Source organism: Thalassophryne amazonica, chromosome 3 (assembly GCF_902500255.1).
Source record: "Thalassophryne amazonica chromosome 3, fThaAma1.1, whole genome shotgun sequence".
Lineage (NCBI taxonomy): Eukaryota > Metazoa > Chordata > Actinopteri > Batrachoidiformes > Batrachoididae > Thalassophryne > Thalassophryne amazonica.
In genome coordinates this window covers 90,429,194-90,449,492 of record NC_047105.1, presented here as the reverse complement: position 1 = coordinate 90,449,492, position 20,299 = coordinate 90,429,194, and the positions used below count along the sequence as shown (strand labels likewise).

At 41.4% G+C, this 20,299-nt stretch overlaps 1 protein-coding gene across 1 annotated transcript in view; it reads left to right on the top strand.

Moving 5' to 3' along the window:
• The window catches only part of cita (citron rho-interacting serine/threonine kinase a), a 134,185-nt gene that overhangs the window by 82,286 nt on the left and 31,600 nt on the right, over positions 1 to 20,299 (top strand). The window contains 5 exon segments of the mRNA XM_034167074.1: positions 32 to 169; positions 917 to 1,097; positions 2,030 to 2,121; positions 2,251 to 2,355; positions 2,553 to 2,722. Coding sequence (XP_034022965.1) covers positions 32 to 169; positions 917 to 1,097; positions 2,030 to 2,121; positions 2,251 to 2,355; positions 2,553 to 2,722 — 686 coding nt within the window.

Sequence of the window (20,299 nt, the reverse complement as noted above, 5' to 3'; positions counted from 1 at the left end):
GTGTCTTTCCTCTGTCTGCCTTGCACTGCAGAGTTTGGACGTCGTGTGAAGGAGAGAATGCACCATAACATCCCACATCGTTTTACTGTGGGCCTCAACATGAGGGCTGCCAAGTGTGCTGTCTGTCTGGACACTGTGCATTTTGGACGGCAGGCAGCTACTTGTCTAGGTTTGTATACTACACTGTCTCTGGGAAAATACTGTATGTGAAGATATTTTAGAGGTAAATCCTTTCTGACAATACTGTTAATACAAATGCTGCTTGATTCCGACATGCCACATTACTGTTCTTCTCTAGCTGCAAACATGAGTTTGTTTTGTTGCTGTTGTCAGTGCAGTTTATACTATTATGAGTCCTAACAGGGAAAATAAATTACATGTTGGATTGTCAAAATATGATGTAATTCCATATGGAGGTACACAGTGTGGAATTTTCATTTAGGTTGAAATCACTTGACCCACATGACCCTACATACCAAACTATGCGTATGAACTATGTTGAAGAAATGTCATTCTATGAGTCATGTCACAAATAAACTAGGTTTTTGTCTAGCTCTTTATTGAAAATGTATCCAAGTTCATACAGCTAGAGGTCTCTTTAATGGTTAGATACGTGTGTTTGAAAATCCCAGTTGTTGTTTGACCCCCCTCCCGTTTTTTTTTTTTTTATATGAAAAATGTACATAGTCTCTGTGTTATACGTTGTTTTCCCTATTCTCAGACAGTAATTGTAATAACAGCATTAATGTCTATCCAAGCCAGCTCATTTTTTTTATTTCAGTAATTGTTTCCATCATATTACTCTGCTGTGTAACACATTTGACTTTTGACAAATCTTCAACCTGTTTCCAAAACCTTGTATGTAAAGGATGCTTTTGCCTCTTTATTTATTTATTTAATTATGTTTGTCTTGTAGAGTGCCACACCCTGTGTCACCCCAAATGCTCCCCATGTCTTCCGGCTACATGCGGTCTGCCAGCAGAGTACGCCACTCACTTTTCAGAGGCTCTGTGCCGGGAAAAGGCGAACTCTCCTGCACTGCAGGTCAAAGAAGCCAGTGGCCATGTTCGCTTGGAGGGATGGATGAAGCAGCCGAGGTAAAGTTCAAGCCTGTGCTGCTTCAGTGACCACAATCAAAGTTAAAATATTTTTGATTGTATGAAACAAATTAAATTTTAGAATCACAGACCAATAAGTAGAATTTTGTCTCTGTCTCTTGCTTTCATTGCAAAACTTTCACTTTTGATACTCTGTGTGCTTCTTACCCTGTGTGCTGCTATACAATGCTGCTGAAATCCTGAGGGAGTCTTCCCAAGGGATCAGTAAAATTCTATCTAATCTATCGCTAATCTAAAAAAAAAAAAAAAAAATCAAAGAATTATTATTTTATTTTATTTATTTATTTTTGTGTTATTTTCAAAAGCAATTGCCAAAGCACCAAAACACAGTTTGTCCAAGCACAAAATATAATGGTTGTATTTGTATTTTGTTGTTCGGATTTCACCTTATCTTTGAAAATTCTCTTAACATTCATTTACTCCCTATACAGGAAACAGTTTCATATTATCTATAATACAACACTTAAACCAGTGCTGTATTCAGTTCAGTTCATTTATATAGTACCAAATCACACTATAGGTCACCCCAAAGTGCTTCACATGGGTACTGTGTTCTTTCTCTTTCAATGTAACATGCCATATTATTTTAAATGAAGCTGTGTGTGCATGTTGTCTGGGACAAGTTCCTTCATCTGCTTTGTCCCAGTCCACCCAGCTGTAAATGGCTACCTGCCTTGATGGGGAAGTAACCTGAGTCAGACTAGTATCCCATCTATGAGGAAATGAAGACTCACATCCATTTCAATGTCCAGAGTCTGGAGATGGACACCGGCATCAATGGGCCTCAAGGGCATACTTCATCTCTATACGCTGGTTTTTTTTTTCTTGGTTTTTGTCTATATGTATGTCTGGTGTTTTGACATGCACAGCAGTGAAGCTAGTTTATGTATGTTTTTTCTGTATTTGCACAGAAATGGAAAACGTGGCCAACAGGGCTGGGAGAGGAAGTACGTTGTGTTAGATGGCACCAGAGTATCCATCTATGACACTGAACCCAGTGAAGGTCAGTTCTTAATTTGTAAATGGCATATCTGACACTAAAAATGACTGAGATGCTGAGCTCTGTGTGCTGCTTACCATGTTGAACATTAGAGCAGTTTGGACGAAAAATGTTGTTGTGCTTTTCTTGCAGACTCTGTAAAAGCAGAAGATGAGTTTGAGCTCTGTCTGCCTGATGGAGATGTGACCGTTCATGGAGCTATTGGTGCCTCAGAGCTCATCAACACTGCCAAGTCAGGTACTGGATCAGTTCCATCAAATCCAGCACATTCAGAATGCTTTGATACATGTTTTTATATTGGGTGCAGAGATTTCATGCACACATTCATTCTAAGAATACAACATCTTGGTATTTTAGTGTGGTGTTGAAATACAGTTGTTACCAAGACAACTTGCCATTCATCCATCTGTGTATATGTGTGTGTGGACACACAGACATCCCTTATGTGTTGAAGCTGGAGTCACATCCCCACACGTCCTGCTGGCCAGGCCAGTCTCTCTACTTCATGGCTCCTAGCTTCCCTGACAAGCAGCGCTGGGTGGCTGTGCTGGAGTCTGTAGTGGCTGGCAGCCGTGGCTCTAAAGACAAAGTGGATTCTGATGCCGTGAGTGAAAAACACGCTGTGTACTGCATTTATGTCTACACAAATAAGCCCGTATCGAGTTAATCTGAGGTGTAAGAATGACAGCACAGTCTCTGTTGTACAAATCAAGCTTGCTTAATTCATACAGTAACCTAAACCAAAGGTAGTGTGTGTTGATTGTGAGCACTCAGCATACGATTGGTCTGAAGCTAAATTGAATGCCCCACATGAAACATCAGCCGGAGCCTTCACTTCTTTTTCTCCTCCCTCTTTCTCTTTCTCTGCATGTTCTCAACATCCATGTCTTCTATTTGTGTGTTGTCATTGTTTTTGTTGACCTGATTATGCTGTGCGTGTGTGTTTTCGTTGAATTGGGTTGTGTGGATCATATTGTAGGCAGGTGTTTCTAAAAGACAGAAGAACCTATCCCCTCTGGTTCAGGTACAGTAAGTGGCTGCACGAATGCTTGGGCTTTAGTCCACCGATGGACTGAGCATGCACTAGCTGTACGCATCTCTGCTTCTGACGCTGATGCTGTTCAGTGGGGTCCAACACAGTGTCAACTGAGTTGCTAATTATGGAAATGTCTGCCATTGGGAACCAGATATGTCAGGGATAGACATTAGACATGAAGATGTTCTGTACACTGGCCCAGGGGGCCTGCAATTTTTCAGGTTACCTGGGCCCCATTTGGTTTACTAACCCATCCAGAGTTCACTAGCTACCCATTGATATGTGGATGGAAAAATCTTGTTAAAAGCCATTAATGCATGGCACATGCACTTTCATGCAATGAAGCAAAATGGCACCAAAACGCTCATATTTGTGAAATGTCATGAATATTGATGACATGTTTCTTATTTTGCTGCGCTTGCCATTGAAGTTGGCTTTTTCATATATATATATATATATATATATATATATATATATATATATATATATATATATGAAAGGGGTGTCACAATACATGTATTTGTATTCAACCATACAGTGCCCATACGTTCGGTAAACAGAACTGCACGCAGAATACACGGTACAATGCTGCATAGTATGATTATGCACGTGTACATTTGTTTCCATAAGTCATCAGCATTTCATCTCATTTCCACAGACTGTCACTCTCGTTTCATGATCTGTGCAGGCGGGGTTCTCACCAGCATTATAGCAGCATAACTGCCTGTTACGCTGCTGCCTGAAAAAATTACGCTGAAGTTGGCCCGTTACACTGTTTCCGAGGGTGTGTAGCGGGAAAATGACTCTAGGTTGATTGTGGACCTGGTAAGGGTGTAACGATACATGTATTTGTATTGAACCGTTTCGGTACAGGACTGTTCGGTACAGGGCTGTGCACGGGTGAGTTCGCGTTACGTGTGTTTACTGTAATTACTGGACTATAGAGCGCACTTGAATATTAGCCACACCTACCACATCTAAATTGAAAAAAGAAATTGTACATAAATAAGCCACAGCTGTCTATAAGCTGCGGGTCTCCATGTTGTAACATGAGAGATTTACACAGAAAGATGTTAGACAGAAAGATTTTTTTTTCAAACTTTTAATTAAATATGTACCGTAAATGCTTTTTTTTTTTCCCCTGAAGTGTTGCACGTTCACGCTCACACGGAGAACTGAGTAATTTGAACTTTTTCTTGAGATTTCATCGTGTGCAGCCAGGATTGGATGGAGTCTGTGGTAAATGAGATGTTACTGAGGCACTGTGACTTTTTCAACTGGTTGCGCCAAAACAGAAAACTGGTGGGGAAGGAGGGGGGAAGAGGGGGCAGAGCGACTTTTCTTCACTAAAACACACAGGTAAGACCTTATATTTACTGTGTGTGTGTGTGTGTGTGTGTGTGTGTGTGTGTGTGTGTGTGTGTGTGTGTGTGTGTGTGTGTGTGTGTGTGTGTGTGTGTGTGTGTGTGTGTGTGTGTGTGTGTGTGTGTGTGTGTGTGTGAATTCACACAGCATGAGCACAGCTTTCAGGAAATCAATTGACAGCATCAGTTGACATATTTGTTGATTATTTGAGAACATTTTATTTAACTTATTACCAGGCAGCACTTTGCAATTACTTTAATGGGTCATATCTGGGTCAGCAGGCCCTGTTCCATGAAAATGTACTCCTCTGGTAAATCCCATGTTTTTAATCCAGTATTCATTTTCTTCACAGATTAAGTGTTTCACTCAAATTATGACTTTAACTCTAAATTCTGTCCATATAGTTTCCTTTGAAAGAAAACATATTTTCTCTTAAACATCTGTTCACTGTCATCAGAAATGCACAACAAACCCCTTTTCTGGCATTACATACTATCATGATACGTTTTTCAGTAACACATCTTTCTTTAACAAAAAAAAAAATTACACTAAAAGTTCTCCTGCAGCGTGGTGCGCACCAAGCGCTGGGGGAAGAGTTCCCCTGCCGCCGCTAAAGTTCTCCTGCAGCAAGCCATGCAGCGAGCCCTGCAGGATAGGGGAGACCTGGAGCAGCCTCCTCACTAAAGATTTTTAAATTTATAATCCTCTGAAAAACTATTGCCTGCATTTTGAGAGCCAAACCTGCTGAAGTAAAGCCATATGGGTTTTTTTTGTTTTGTTTTGTTTTTTCTTTTTTTTTTTTTTTCTTTTTTTTTTGTTATCTTTGTTACAGCCTTATTTTTAAATCCAAAAGTGAGGCACCATGCCAAAACATAGAACAGTGTAGACATGTGTCAGGAACATCAGAACTGCTCATTTATACCCAGCAGTTTATTAAGGAAAATCCTTATGTTTTTTTTTTTTCTAGATTAATTTCTGATTACTGTACATTTTGAAGTAAAACAATGTTTCTTACATTAAATAACTTGTAATTAAAATACTTTTAAGTAAAAAAAAATAAATAAAAAAAAAATTCTTTAGAAATAACGTATTTGTTGTTGTTGTTTCAGATGGTATGATAGATGATTTCTTGACTAACATGACAATGAAGCTTAGGCATTTTTTTTTGACAAAACAGCATGATCTGGTAGATTCCTTCATTCATGTCTGCATTTCAACCAGGAAAAAAATGACACCATAAATTTATATGTATTATAAATGCAACAGGAGATGACGTAACAACGACTGCAGTGTGTTTGTTCATTAGGATTTCTCAGTGTGACAAAAAGCTCATGATGAAATTCATTGTCGTTTCAGCATTTAATTACGTCCTTGTTGACTATGTGATTGCTTTAAATGTTGTAATCAGGACAGAGTAATTATTAACACAAATTTCACTATTCTAGTGATTGTGAATGGTTTGAAATTATACACAATAGGGGCAGAGCTTCTTCTATTTTGACTGAAATTTGATTTCATGGACATGTTTAATGATTTATTAATTTAATTTTAAAAGATAAAAGGAAACGGCTTTTTCAAATAATAAAATAGTTGCTGTTTAAAGAGCCTTTGTTTTATTTAGAAGTGTAGCAACAGGTGTGAGTTTGCAGAGATGACAGGTGAGCTGGACCCTCAGCACATTTAGTCAGATGGTCTCCTCTGCAGCTTCAATCTCAGATAGGTGGAGTTTTTGGAGACACTTTCCTCACATTTTGAAGCCCAGAAATGTTCTCTTCTTCCATCTGGACTTCAGGTTTTGGTATATTTAGGCTGACAAAGAAAGCCCTTTATCAGCCCATAATGCAAAAGTTTTTTGGGGGGGCAGGGGACACCTAAGCATTCCCCGAACGCCCTGGCTTTTTAAGGCCATCTTTCTATCCCATTACGCTGAGAAAAAAAATCCTGCTGAGAACCATGGCAGGAAAGCAGGGTCTTTCTTCCCCTTCAGTGCAGAAGGTGTGGCCATATCCCTTATGGACCTTTCAGACTGAATGTGTTATCTGCTTCAATTAACGCATCCGGTTGCGTCAGACACTTGGGGGGTTTGAATGTGGCAAGGGTAGGCTCTGGCTATTTCACCAACTCAAAAAGGCTGAGCGATTGCTATCTTGGATCAAAAAACAGCAGTAGAATGAGTCTGCCATCATCCTGCTCGGAGAAGCTTTTTGTTTTTTTTTTTTTGTTTTTTTTTTTCCCCCAGCTACTTTTCAGAGGGATGCCGAGCCAATGGAGGACTGATGACTTGGTGGGGTATTGATCGAACCTCAACAGCATGCAGAGCCGCATGGAGGAGCCAAAGTTCAGGCCTCATTCCGGGCCAGAGCGAGACATGGAGCCAGAATGATGGAGCAGACCGACTATATTTGAAATTCCTCACATTTGGATATATACAAACACCCAGTTTGACCAACAGATCTCAGTTCTGCAGCTTAGTCTTAGGTGGGAATAATTTAAAAATAAAACGTGATGTTACTGCACAGCTGAAGTTTTAATGCTCGGCTAATGTTAGCTTAGCCTTTTAGCACAGTTGAGCTGAGTGAATGCTTTAATTTGGAAATGGTTCAGTTGATTTTTATTTTTACCACATAAAGCGAGATATGTTTTTAATTTACAGATGAAAAAGGTTTCTAAAGAATCTTATTTTTTTACTGTTTTAGTTACAAGTGTTCTAATGTAAGCAATTTTTTTTACAGTAATCAGAAATTAATTTTGAGGTTAAGACATTTGCAAGAATTTTCTTCGGAAAACTGCTGTGTATACAACCCCCAATTCCAATGAAGTTGGGACATTGTGTAAAATGTAAATAATAACAAAATACAATGATCAAAATACAATGATTTGCAAATCCTCTTCAACCTATATTCAATTGAATACACCACAAAGACAAGATATTTAATGTTCAAATTCATAAACTTTATTGTTTTTATGCAAATATTTGCTCATTTTGAAATGGATGCACATTTCAAAAAAGCCGGGACAGTGGTATGTTTACCACTGTGTTACATCACCTTAACGACACTCGGTAAACGTTTGGGAACTGAGGACACTAATTGTTGAAGTTTTGTAGGTGGAATTCTTTTCCATTCTTGCTTGATGCACGACTTCAGTTGTTCAACAGTCCGGGGTCTCCGTTGTCGTATTCTGTGCTTCATAATGCGCCACACATTTTCAATGGGCGACAGGTCTGTACTGCAGGCAGGCCAGTCTAGTACCTGCACTCGTTTACTATGAAGCCACACTGTTGTAACACGTGCAGAATGTGTAAGTTGCCCATGCCATGGGCAATAACACACCTCCATACCATCACAGATGCTGGCTTTTGAACTTTGCACTGATAACAATCTGGATAGTCTTTTTCCTCTTTTGTCTGGAGGACATGACGTGCATGATTTGTAAAAACAATTTGAAATGTGCACTCATCAGACCACAGCACGCTTTTCCACTTGGCGTCTGTCCATTTCAAATGAGCTCAGGCCCAGAGAAGGCGGCGGTATTTCTGGATGTTGTAGATGTATGGGTTTTGCTTTGCATGGTGGAGTTTTAACTTGCACTTGTAGATGTAGCGACGAACTGTGTTAACTGACAATGGTTTTCTGAAGTGTTCCTAAGCCCACGCGGTAAGATCCTTTACGCAATGATGTTGGTTTTTAATGCAGTGCCACCTGAGGGATTGAAAGTCACGGGCATTCATTGTTGGTTTTCGGCCTTGCCGCTTACGTGTAGAAAGTTCTCCAGATTCTCTGAATGTTCTGATTATATTATGGACTGTAGATGATCTTCTTCTTTGTCTTTCGTCTGTTCCCGTTAGGGGTCGCCACAGCAGATCAATCGTTTCCATCTCACCCTGTCCTTTGTATCTTCCTCTGTCACACCAACCACCTGCATGTCCTCCCTCAGCACATCCATAAACCTCCTCTTTGGCCTCCCTCTTCTCCTCCTGCCCGGTGGCTCCATCCTCAGCATCCTTCTCCCTATATAACCTGGGTCCCTCCTCTGCACATGCCCAAACCATCTCAATCTTGCCTCTCTGACTTTGTCTCCAAACCGTCCCACCTGAGCTGTCCCTCTATGTTCATTCCTTTTTTTTTTTTTTGGAACATTTTATTTAAGATTTTCAGTACAAAAACACAAAAGCAAACAGTACAAGAAATAAAGTCTGGCATATGCACATATGAAATATATCAAAGTCATGCCAACCAGTGGCATGTAATGTACAAAATCACCCCTTTATGTGCAAAGTATTATAAGATATAAAAGAAAAACCCAACACAAACAATACAACACAAAAAACAAACAAACAAACAAAAAACAAACAGAGAACAAAAAAAAAGGCTGCATATACACATCATATTGTTTCATTTCAGAGTGTCATACTCCCCACTCATGTAAATGGCAGACCCTCAACATACTCTATGAAGGATACCCACGTCTTCTGGTACTTTTGTAAGGAGCCCTGTAAACTGTATTTTAAGTACTCCATTTGTAAACACAGCATAACTTCCCTCACCCATTGAATAAACGGAGGTGGTTGTGCGTCTTTCCATTTTGTTAATATCAACCTTCTGGCCAAGAGAGATGAAAACGCTACGGCGTTAAGATAAGAGGTCAAGCCCTGTTGAACTGGGAGAACACCGAATACAGCTGTAATTGGATCGGGATCTATTACTCTGCCAGACACATGTGAGAAGGCCCCAAAAATAGAACCCCAAAACCTATTCAAATTGATACAAGACCAGAACATGTGACCAATAGTTGCAGGGGCCTGTCCACACCTTGGGCAGCCATCATCTGAGGTGCCATAAATCCTGGCCAATCTGGCTTTGGTTAGATAGGATCGATGAAAAATTTTCAACTGTATTAAACAGTGCCGGATACAAATAGATTATGCATGTATACGACAGATACCTGTGTTCCAAATGGTATCTGAGATTTTTAAGTTCAAGTCTTGTTCCCATGAGATCTTTAGTTCCTTCAGTGAGATAGGAGCTGTTTGGTGTAGCAAGCCATAAGTCCGTGAAATCAGTCCTTTCGAGTTGGGTTGGAAAGTCAAACATTCCTCCAGTGGGCAAGAAGGTGGTTGGTTTGGATAAGCAGTGAAGTGTTTAATAACAAAGCTGCGGATCTGTAAGTATCTAAAAAAGTGAGATTTGGGAATATCAAAGACTTTGCACAAAACATCAAATGAGACAAAGGACCCATTCACAATCCGGTGAAGAACACAATACCATTTTTGTGCCAGATCTTAAAACCAGAGTCATTTAGGGCTGGTAAAAAAGATGGATTCAAGGTGACAGGAGCATATACAAATATATGTTTGAAACCAAAATGATGACGACAGTGAGACCAAATACAGAGTGAGTCCCTCACCACTGGATTTCCAAAATACTTTTTTCCACTAATTGGTAAAGCTAGGCTCATTAAGGCTACAGGCGAGATAGAAGGATTAGCGCCGAGTTCCATAATGGACCAAAGCGGGCCACTTTCTTCTTTGAATGTACGAAGCCAGGTAACCGATTTTACAATATTAGCTGAACCAATAATAAAACCTGAAATTCGGTAAGGCGAACCCCCCCTCGGATTTGGAACCTTGTAATTTATACTTGCGTATCCTTGGACATTTTTGGTTCCATATGAATGAAGACACAATACTATCTAATTTGTTAAAGAATGTGCCAGGGAGGAGCACTGGTATTATCTGGAACAAATACATGAATCTGGGCAGGACCACCATTTTAATTGTGTTAATACGGCCGGCTAAAGAAATAGGTAGAGCCGACCAGCGCAACAGATCTGCTTTTGATTTGTCAAAAAGGGGGGAAAATTGTATTTAACAAGATTACTGTAAGTATCAGATACTTTTATTCCCAAATAAGTGAATGAATGTTTCTCAACTTTGAAAGGAAAATTTAAAAAATCAAAATCTTTTGCCAGCTGATTGATAGGAAACAAAGTGCTCTTGCCCAAATTCAATTTATAACCCGACAAACGTCCAAAGGCCCCAAGCAGATCAAGTATATGCGGAATAGACACAGCGGGGTCTGTGATATACACCAATAGATCGTCTGCATATAATGATAACTTATGAGTTATGCCTCCTCGAACAATCCCCTTTATACCAATCTCTGATCGTAATGCCGCAGCCAAAGGCTCTACAGCAAGATCAAAAACTAAAGGACTGAGGGGACAGCCCTGGCGTGTACCTCTATGCAGGGGGAAGTAATCTGAAATAATATTATTTGTACGGACAGAAGAACGTGGCGAAGAATATAAAATCTTAATCCATGAAGTGAAGCTAGGGCCGAAGCCAAATTTGTTTAGGACAGATATTAAATAATCCCACTCCACACAATCAAAAGCCTTTTCAGCATCAAGTGAAACTAATAGTTCGGGGAAATTTACTGAATGGTCAGAATATATGATATTAAATAAGCGCCTGGCGTTAAAGTATGATTGGCGGTTAGCAATAAAACCGGTTTGGTCTTCATGGATAATACTGGGGGCAATCTTTTCAAAGTGTATTGCAAGAACTTTGGTCAGAATTTTGTAATCAACGTTAAGCAAGCTGATTGGCCTATATGATTCACACTTTTGAGGATCTTTGTGTTTTTTTAGTATCATAGAAATTGTGGCTTGGGATAGAGTTTGTGGTAGATTTTTAGTCTTATGAGTTTCCGTATACATATCACACAATAAAGTGACGGGTTTGGTACCAAATTTTTTGTAAAAATCACTAGTAAACCCATCTGGCCCCGGGGCCTTTGCACTTTGTAAAGACCGAATTGCATGCAAGATTTCAGCTGTGGATATAGGTCTGTCAAGTGACTGCTGTTGATCTGAGTCAATAACTGGGATATTAAGTTTATCCAGGAAGGAATCTGTTTCAACATTTGTACATGTTGTGTGGCTGGTATATAGATTCTGGTAGAATTTCTTAAAAACTGAATTAATCTCCTTTGGGTCTGTTGTTGTCCGACTAAGGTCTGTTCTGATCTCTGATATTATATTATTTGAAATTGACTGGTGCAATTGGTGTGAGAGAAGTCTGCCCGCTTTTTCCCCATGTTCATATATGTTTTGCCTCGCTCTAAGAAGTAGTTTCTCAATGTCTTTTATTGATAGAGTTTCAAATTCAGATTGTAACAAGGGCTTTTGCTTATAAAGGTCTGGTGATGGATTAGTAGCATATTGTGAGTCCAAATTAGCTATCAGCTCAGCTAATTGTCATAATCGCTCACCACATATTTTATTTCTTTGAGCTACAAATGAAATGATTTGACCACGAAGATATGCCTTAAGGGACTCCCATATCATTGCCTTTGAGACCTCTGGAGTGTTGTTTACTTAAAAAAAAAACTCAACTTGAGATTCAACATATTTACAGAACTCCTCATCTGCCAGTAATGTTGAATCAAATCTCCAGACCCGCGGCGCGGCACAAGCATCTGGGAATGCAATATCCATATGAACTGGTGCGTGATCAGAAATTACAATTACATGGTATTTACAAGTGGTAACTTTAGGAATAAGAGAGTTGTCTACTAAGAAATAATCTATTCTCGAGTAGGAGTGGTGTACTGGAGAGAAAAAAGAGTAGTATTTTGCTAAGGCTCAATGATACGTAGCGGATCGGAGATACCATAGCTCTGGAGGAAGGAGTTTAGCACAGAGGTTGATTTAGAGGTTATTGTGGATTGTCGCACTATTGATCGGTCCAGATTCATGTGAAAAACCAAATTTAGATCCCCTGCCATAATTAATGAGTGTCCAAGGCTGGTAACATGCCTAACATCCTCTTGAAGAATTGTGGATTGTCCCAGTTAGGGGCATAGACATTTAATAATGTGACTGCAGTGTTAAATAGCTTGCCTTTTACTATAATAAAATGTCCATTCGCATCTTAGATTGTATTAGTTTTTCTTGACCAAAATGGCGACTCCCCTGGCTTTTGAGTCAAAGCCTGAATGGTAAACCTGAGAAAAACAATTATGTGACAACGTATTGCGATCAGTGGAGCATAAATGTGTCTCTTGTAGAAAGACAATCCCCCAATCTCAATTCTGTTTTGTTCCCCTTCCCCTTGGCCCTACCCCTTCCCCTACGCCTACCCCTTTAAAACAAGGGGTAAGGCGAAGGGGTATGCCTCTAGCCCTATGAATTGAGACACCCCTCCGCCTTAGGAGAAAAAAACTGCCTGTGTCAATCTGCCGTCTTCACTGTTTGTTAACGTGGCAATCGAAATGCAACTTGTTGCAGTAGCCTGTTTGCTCTTTTTATTTTCTCGCCTTTCTGCGTAAATGCTAAGAAATAGAAGAAGTCGCAGATTTCTTTGATGCATTGCAATCATGTCATGTTAATTAATTTAATTAATTTGTAATTTATAATAATAATAATTATCAATAAGTAATTAATTACTAATTGATTAATGTTAATAATACTAATAATAATCAATTAATAATAGTAATATTATTTGATTAATCATGAATTGATTGATTAGTAATTAATTAGTAATTCAAATTTATAATAATAATAATTTATTAACAACATCCCCAACAACATCCCCAGACTCCAACCAGTGCTTCTCTCACCTGCTCGGGATGTTGTTGGGCGGTGGAAGGAGTACTTCGAGGATTTCCTCAATCCCATCATCACGTCTTCCGAAGAGGAAGCAGAGACGGGGGACCCAGAGGCGGACTCATCCATTACCCAGGCAGAAGTCACTGAGGTGGTTAGAAAGCTCCTCGGTGGCAAGGCTCCTGGGGTGGATGAAGTCCGTCCTGAGTACCTTAAGTCTCTGGATGTTGTGGGACTGTCTTGGCTGACACGCCTCTGCAACATCACATGGCGATTGGGGACAGTGCCTCTGGATTGGCAGACCAGGGTGGTGGTCCCTCTGTTTAAGAAGGGGGACTGGAGGGTGTGTTCCAACTATAGGGGGATCACACTCCTCAGCCTCCCCGGTAAGGTCTATTACAGAGTACTGGAGAGGAGAATTCGACCAATGGTCGAACCTCGGGTTCAGGAGGAGCAGTGTGGTTTTCGTCCTTGTAGCAGCACACTGGACCAGCTCTACACGCTCCATCGGGTGCTCGAGGGTTCATGGGAGTTCGCCCAACCAGTCCACATGTGTTTTGTGGATCTGGAGAAGGCTTTCGACCGTGTCCCTCGGGGCACCCTGTGGGGAGTGCTCCAGGAGTACGGGGTCCGGGGTCCTTTGCTAAGGGCTATCCGGTCCCTGTACAACCGCAGCAGGAGCTTGGTTCGCATTGCCGGTAGTAAGTCAAACCTGTTTCCAGTGCATGTTGGCCTCCCCCAGGGCTGCCCTTTGTCACCGGTTCTGTTCATTATTTTTATGGACAGAATTTCTAGGCACAGCCAGGGTGTAGAGGAGGTCTGGTTTGGAAACCAAGAATCTCGTCTCTGCTGTTTGCGGACGATGTGGTTCTGTTGGCTTCGTCAAATCAGGACCTTCAGCGTGCACTGGGGCGGTTTGCAGCCGAGTGTGAGGCGTCCGGGATGAAAATCGGCACCTCCAAATCCTAGGCCATGGTTCTCGACCGGAAAAAGGTGCTTTGCCCTCTTCAGGTCGGTGGAGTGTCCTTGCCTCAAGTGGAGGAGTTTAAGTATCTCGGGGTCTTGTTCACGAGTGAGGGACGGATGGAGCGTGAGATCGATAGACGTGATGCGGTCGCTGTATCAGACCGTCGTGGTGAAGAGAGAGCTGAGTAGGGGGGCAAAGCTCTCGATTTACCGATCAATCTACGTTCCGATCCTCACCTATGGTTATGAGATTTGGCTCATGACCGAAAGAACGAGATCGTGGGTACAAGCGGCCGAGATGAGTTTCCTCCACAGGGTGGCTGGGCGCTCCCTTAGAGATAGGGTGAGGAGCTCGGTCACTCGGGAGGAGCTCGGAGTCGAGCCGCTGCTCCTCCACATTGAAAGGAGTCAGTTGAGGTGGCTTGGGCATCTTTTCCGGATGCCCCCTGGACGCCTCGCTGGAGAGGTGTTCCGGGCACGTCCCATTGGGATGAGGCCCCGGGGAAGACCCAGGACACGCTGGAAGGATTACATCTCTCGGCTGGCTTGGGAACGCCTTGGGGTTCCCCCGGAGTAGCTGGGGGAGGTGTGTGTGGATCGGGAGGTTTGGGCGGCTTTGCTTGAGCTGCTGCCCCCGCGACCCGACTCCGGATAAAGCGGAAGAAAATGGAAGGAATAATTTATTAATTTATATAGTGCCAAATCATGACTGATCGCCTCAAGGCGCTTCACAAACATCATTTAAAAGCAGAATAAAATGAAATAAGATTAAAACACAATAAAAGATTTTAAGACATAAATAAGTAAAAGAAGTAAAATAATAAAAAATAAAAAAGACACACAGTCATATAAAATACTAATGATAAAACAGGAAAACAGTTTATTTATTTAAAATAAACATGAAATATATCAGTCTGTGTGCAATGAATGTATACATTATACAAGTTTCACTTTTTTAATGGAATTACTGAAATAAATCAACTTTCATGATATTCTAATTATATGATCAGCACCTGTATGTATGTTATGGGCTGCATTTAGTTCTGGTAACCTTATATTTCTTTTTCAAATTCTCCCATTTTTGCATCCAGCCCTATGTATTTCCTTTAGAAATTTCCTTGACAAATAATATCAGTCTATTAGGACATCAGGTTATGTGTTACACATATACATGTGTGTGTGTGTATTTTCCAACTTGTTCCCATTGATGAAACGTTTCCTTTTCTGCCTGAAAGCTTATTAGGAGACGAGCGCGCTCAGGGCTCCGTTTGTTTACAAAATACACACACGTTACAGACCTTGAAATCCAACAGCAGAGATTGATATTATCCGAAGATTTATGAACATACAAATTAACGTGCTTATCCTTTATCATGATTTTCTCCGTTGTGAGATATAAAAGTGTCTTATCGTAGCGTTCGTGTGTATTAAATGCATTATAATGCCTCAGCGCACAAGCGAAGTTACGATATTCTTCAGAACGACAATACAAACCCTGGCAATAATTATGGAATCACCGGCATCGGAGGATGTTCATTCAGTTGTTTAATTTTGTAGGAAAAAAGCAGATCACAGACATGACACAAAACTAAAGTCATTTCAAATGGCAACTTTCTGGCTTTAAGAAACACTATAAGAAATCAGGAAAAAAGATTGTGGCAGTCAGTAACGGTTACTTTTTTAGACCAAGCAGAGGGAAAAAAATATGGAATCACTCAATTCTGAGGAAAAAATTATGGAATCACCCTATAAATTTTCATCCCCAAAACTAACATCTGCATCAAATCAGATCTGTTCGTTAGTCTGCATCTAAAAAGGAATGATCGCACCTTGGAGAGCTGTTGCACCAAGTGGACTGACATGAATCATGGCTCCAACACGAGAGATGTCAATTGAAACAAAGGAGAGGATTATCAAACTCTTAAAAGAGGGTAAATCATCACTCAGTGTTGCAAAAGATGTTGGTTGTTCACAGTCAGCTGTGTCTAAACTTTGGACCAAATACAAACAACATGGGAAGGTTGTTAAAGGCAAACATACTAGTAGACCAAGGTAGACGTCAAAGCGTCAAGATAGAAAACTTAAAGCAGTATGTCTCAAAAATCGAAAATGCACAACAAAACAAATGAGGAACAAATGGGAGGAAACTGGAGGAAACTGGAGTCGACGTCTGTGACCGAACTGTAAGAAACCACCTGAAGGAAATGGGATTTACATATAGAAAAGCTAAACGAAAGCCATCATTAACACCTAAACAGAAAAAAACAAGGTTACAATGGGCTAAGGAAAAGCAATTGTGGACTGTGGATGACTGGATGAAAGTCATATTCAGTGATGAATCTCGAATCTGCATTGGGCAAGGTGATGATGCTGGAACTTTTGTTTGGTGCCGTTCCAATTGAAAATCTTTGGTGGAAGTTGAAGAAAATGGTCCATGACAAGGCTCCAACCTGCAAAGCTGATCTGGCAACAGCAATCAGAGAAAGTTGGAGCCAGATTGATGAAAAGTACTGTTTGTCACTCATTAAGTCCATGCCTCAGAGACTGCAAGCTGTTATAAAAGCCAGAGGTGGTGCAACAAAATACTAGTGATGTGTTGGAGCGTTCTTTTGGTTATCATGATTCCATAATTTTTTCCTCAGAATTGAGTGAGTCCATATTTTTTTCCCTCTGCTTGGTCTAAAAAAGTAACCGTTACTGACTGCCACAATTTTTTTTTTCCTGATTTCTTATAGTGTTTCTTAAAACCAGAAAGTTGCCATTTGAAATGACTTTAGTTTTGTGTCATGTCTGTGATCTGCTTTTTTTCTACAGAATTAAACAACTGAATGAACATCCTCCGAGGCCGGTGATTCCATAATTTTTGCCAGGGGTTGTATACGCAACATTCATCCAGCAGCATACACGTTGCTGCTTGTAAAGTTTTTGTTCAAGTTATAACTTTCTAAACAGCGTAATTTGTAATGAAAGCCGCTTCATTTGTGCGGCTCTTTCGGCACCATGTTTGTTTTTTTGGAGACAGCAGTAAGCTCCTCCTACCGATCCAAACGGAGTGTGCATCCAGATTCACTCCAAACGGAGGGGTTTGTAGCCCTCCGCCTACCCCTCCACCTCGCTCCAAAAAGAGAATTGAGACACCCCTCTGTCTCTCGTGCCTGCACAAAATGGAGGGGAATGGGTAAGGGGAAGGGCCAAGGGGTAGAATTGAGATTCAGCCAATATCTGGGTTAAAAGTCCGTAAATGTGCAAAAACTCTTTTGCGTTTTACTAAATTATTAAGTCCCTTAACATTCCATGTTACAAAGGTTGTAGGACGGGGTCCTGATGTTTGCACCACATTAGCAGGGGCAGCCATGTCTAAAGTGATTTGGAATTATCTTGATGGGTGTATGACAAAAAAGGATTGCTGAAAATTGCAGCCAAAAAAGGAAAAAGAAAATGGAAAGAAGAAAAATCCCAAAAAACAAAACCCATTGATTCTTCTCCTCCCAACTTGAGAGAGACAACCACTGCCCACCTCCCCAGGAGCTTAAACACAACATGTAAACCTCAACTCCTTGCCTCATACTTCAAAATCAAAAACGTGCCCATTGCCCATGGACAGGGAACAAAATTAGATTTGACAGCGCGGAGGTATAAATTGTTCAAATCAAAACTACCTCTCACCGCTGATTATATATTATACGTAAAGAGATCAAAAACAGAACAGGAACTAGTTCAATACTGTAACACAACAGTCAGTGAGCTTATGCAGTCATAAACTTAGTACCTCACTTTGTTTAATCAGTGTCTTGACGACGGCTCTGCACCAGATGCTTCGTCACATAATCTTTGGCAGCATCCGCGTTCACAAATACCTTTTCACCTAAAGGTGAGGAGATTCTCAGCCTGGCTGGATATAACATCCCATATTTGACGTCCTGGCAGCCCCGGAGCAGCTCTTTCACCTCCTTGAATGCACCTCTTCTTTTCACAACCGTAGACGGCAGGTCCGGGAAAATGAGAATCTTATCGCCCTTGAAGAGCAAGGGACCGGCCCTTGCCGCTTTACGGAGCACTTCCACCAGTTCCTGGAAGTAGTGAAACTTGACAACAAACGGTCTGGGCCTCTTTCCACCTCCCGTACCAGACTGCATGCCACGGTGTGCCCGGTCCAGCGTCGGAGCCACATCCAAACACAAAACTTCCTGAAGTAGCTTAGCCACGGACTCGACAGGCCGCATCCCGGCCTCAAACCACTCTTTCACTTCCAGGATTCTCGTGTTTGAGCGGCGCTGTCTTCTCTCCAAATCCTCTGTTTTTCCCATTAGGGCCGCCACATTCTCCTTTAGACTGCGGACTTCTTCCAGACGTACTATTCTGTCGGAGTGTGTATCAGTAGCTTCCTCGAGGCTAGTTAGGTGAGCCCAGTGCTCTGAGACTTTAGCAGCTAGTGGATCAATCCTGGACCAAAACTTAGTCCGAACCTCTTCAAGTTGCTCTTTGAAGTGGTCGCGGAGTTTATCTATCTTATCATTAAGTGTCTGGCACTTTGAATCAACATTTGTCTCCAGCGTCTCGATTTTAGCCACCACTGTTTGCTCCGAGCTAGAGATAGCAGCCATTAGCTTAGCCGTGTCCGGGGACGTAGCATGGCTATCAGCAGCTTTAGCCAACTCTGACTTTTTGTTGCCTTTTGAGCCAGACATTGTGAAGCAGCTCTTGTGCACTGGTCCAGTCCTTTTGTTTACCTTGGGTGGTGAGAGTAGACGTGAAAATGTCAGATTTTAAGCATAATAATGAAAAAAGTACCGCGTCCCTGCGGAGCAACTAGGCTACACGTCTTCACATGTCGCCGCTCACGAGCGCGTCTGATATGTTCATTCCTAATCTTGTCCATTCTTGTCACTCTCAAAGAGAATCTCAACATCTTCAGCTCTGCCACCTCAAGCTGTGCCTCCTGTCTTTTTGTTAGTGCCACCGTCTCTAAGCCGTACAACATAGCTGGTCTCACTACTGTCTTGGAAACTTTCCCCTTCACTCTTCCTGATATTCTTCAGTCACAAATCACTCCTGCCACGTTTCTCCACCCACTCCACCCTGCCTGCACTCTCTTCTTCACCTCTCGACCACACTCTCCATTACTTTGAACAGTTTACCCCAAATATTTAATTTCATCTACTTTTGCCACTTCTACTCCTTGTAACTGCACTATTCCACTGGGATCCCTCCCATTCACACACATGTATTCAGTTTTGCTTCTACTGACTTTCATTCCCCTTCTCTCCAAAGCATATCTCCACCTCTCCAGACTACACTCACCTTGCTCTCTACTCTCACTACAGATCACAATGTCATCTGCAAACATCATAGTCCATGGTGACTCCTGTCTGATCTCATCCGTCAATCTGTCCATCACCACTGCAAACAAGGAAGGGGTCAGAGCTGATCCTTGGTGTAATCCCACCTTTACCTTGAATGAGTCTGTCATTCCGACTGCGCATCTCACCGCTGTCGCACTATTCTTGTACATGTCCTACACTACCCTGACATACTTCTCTGCCACTCCAGACGTCCTCATACAATACCACAGCTCTTCTCTTGGCACCCTATCATAAGCTTTTTCTAAGTCCACAAACACATAATGTAACTCTTTCTGGCCTTCTCTGTACTTCTCCAACAGTATTCTCAGAGCAGACATTGCATCTGTAGTGCTCTTTCTCGGCATGAAACCATGTTGCTGCTCACAGATCTTCACCTGTTTTCTAAGACTAGCTCCTACTACTTTTTCCCATAACTTCATGCTGTGGCTGATCACCTTTATGCCTCTGTAGTTACTGCAGCTCTGCACATCACCCTTGTTCTTGAAAATAGGAACCAGCACACTTTATCTCCACTCCTCAGGCATCCTCTCACTTTCCAAGATTTTATTAAACAATCTGGTTAGAAACTCTACTGCCGTCTCTCCTAGACATTTCCATGCCTCTACTGGAATGTCCTCTGGACCCTGCCTTTCCACTCTTCATCCTCTTCATAGCAGCCCTCACTTCTTCCTTACTAATCTCTTGTACTTCCTGATTTACTCTCACCACATCATCCAGCCTTTTCTCTCGCTCATTTTCTTTATTCATCAGCTCTTCAAAATATTCCCTCCACCTTCTCAGCACACACTCCTCACTTGTCAGCACATTACCATGTGCATCTTTTACCACTCTAACCTGCTGC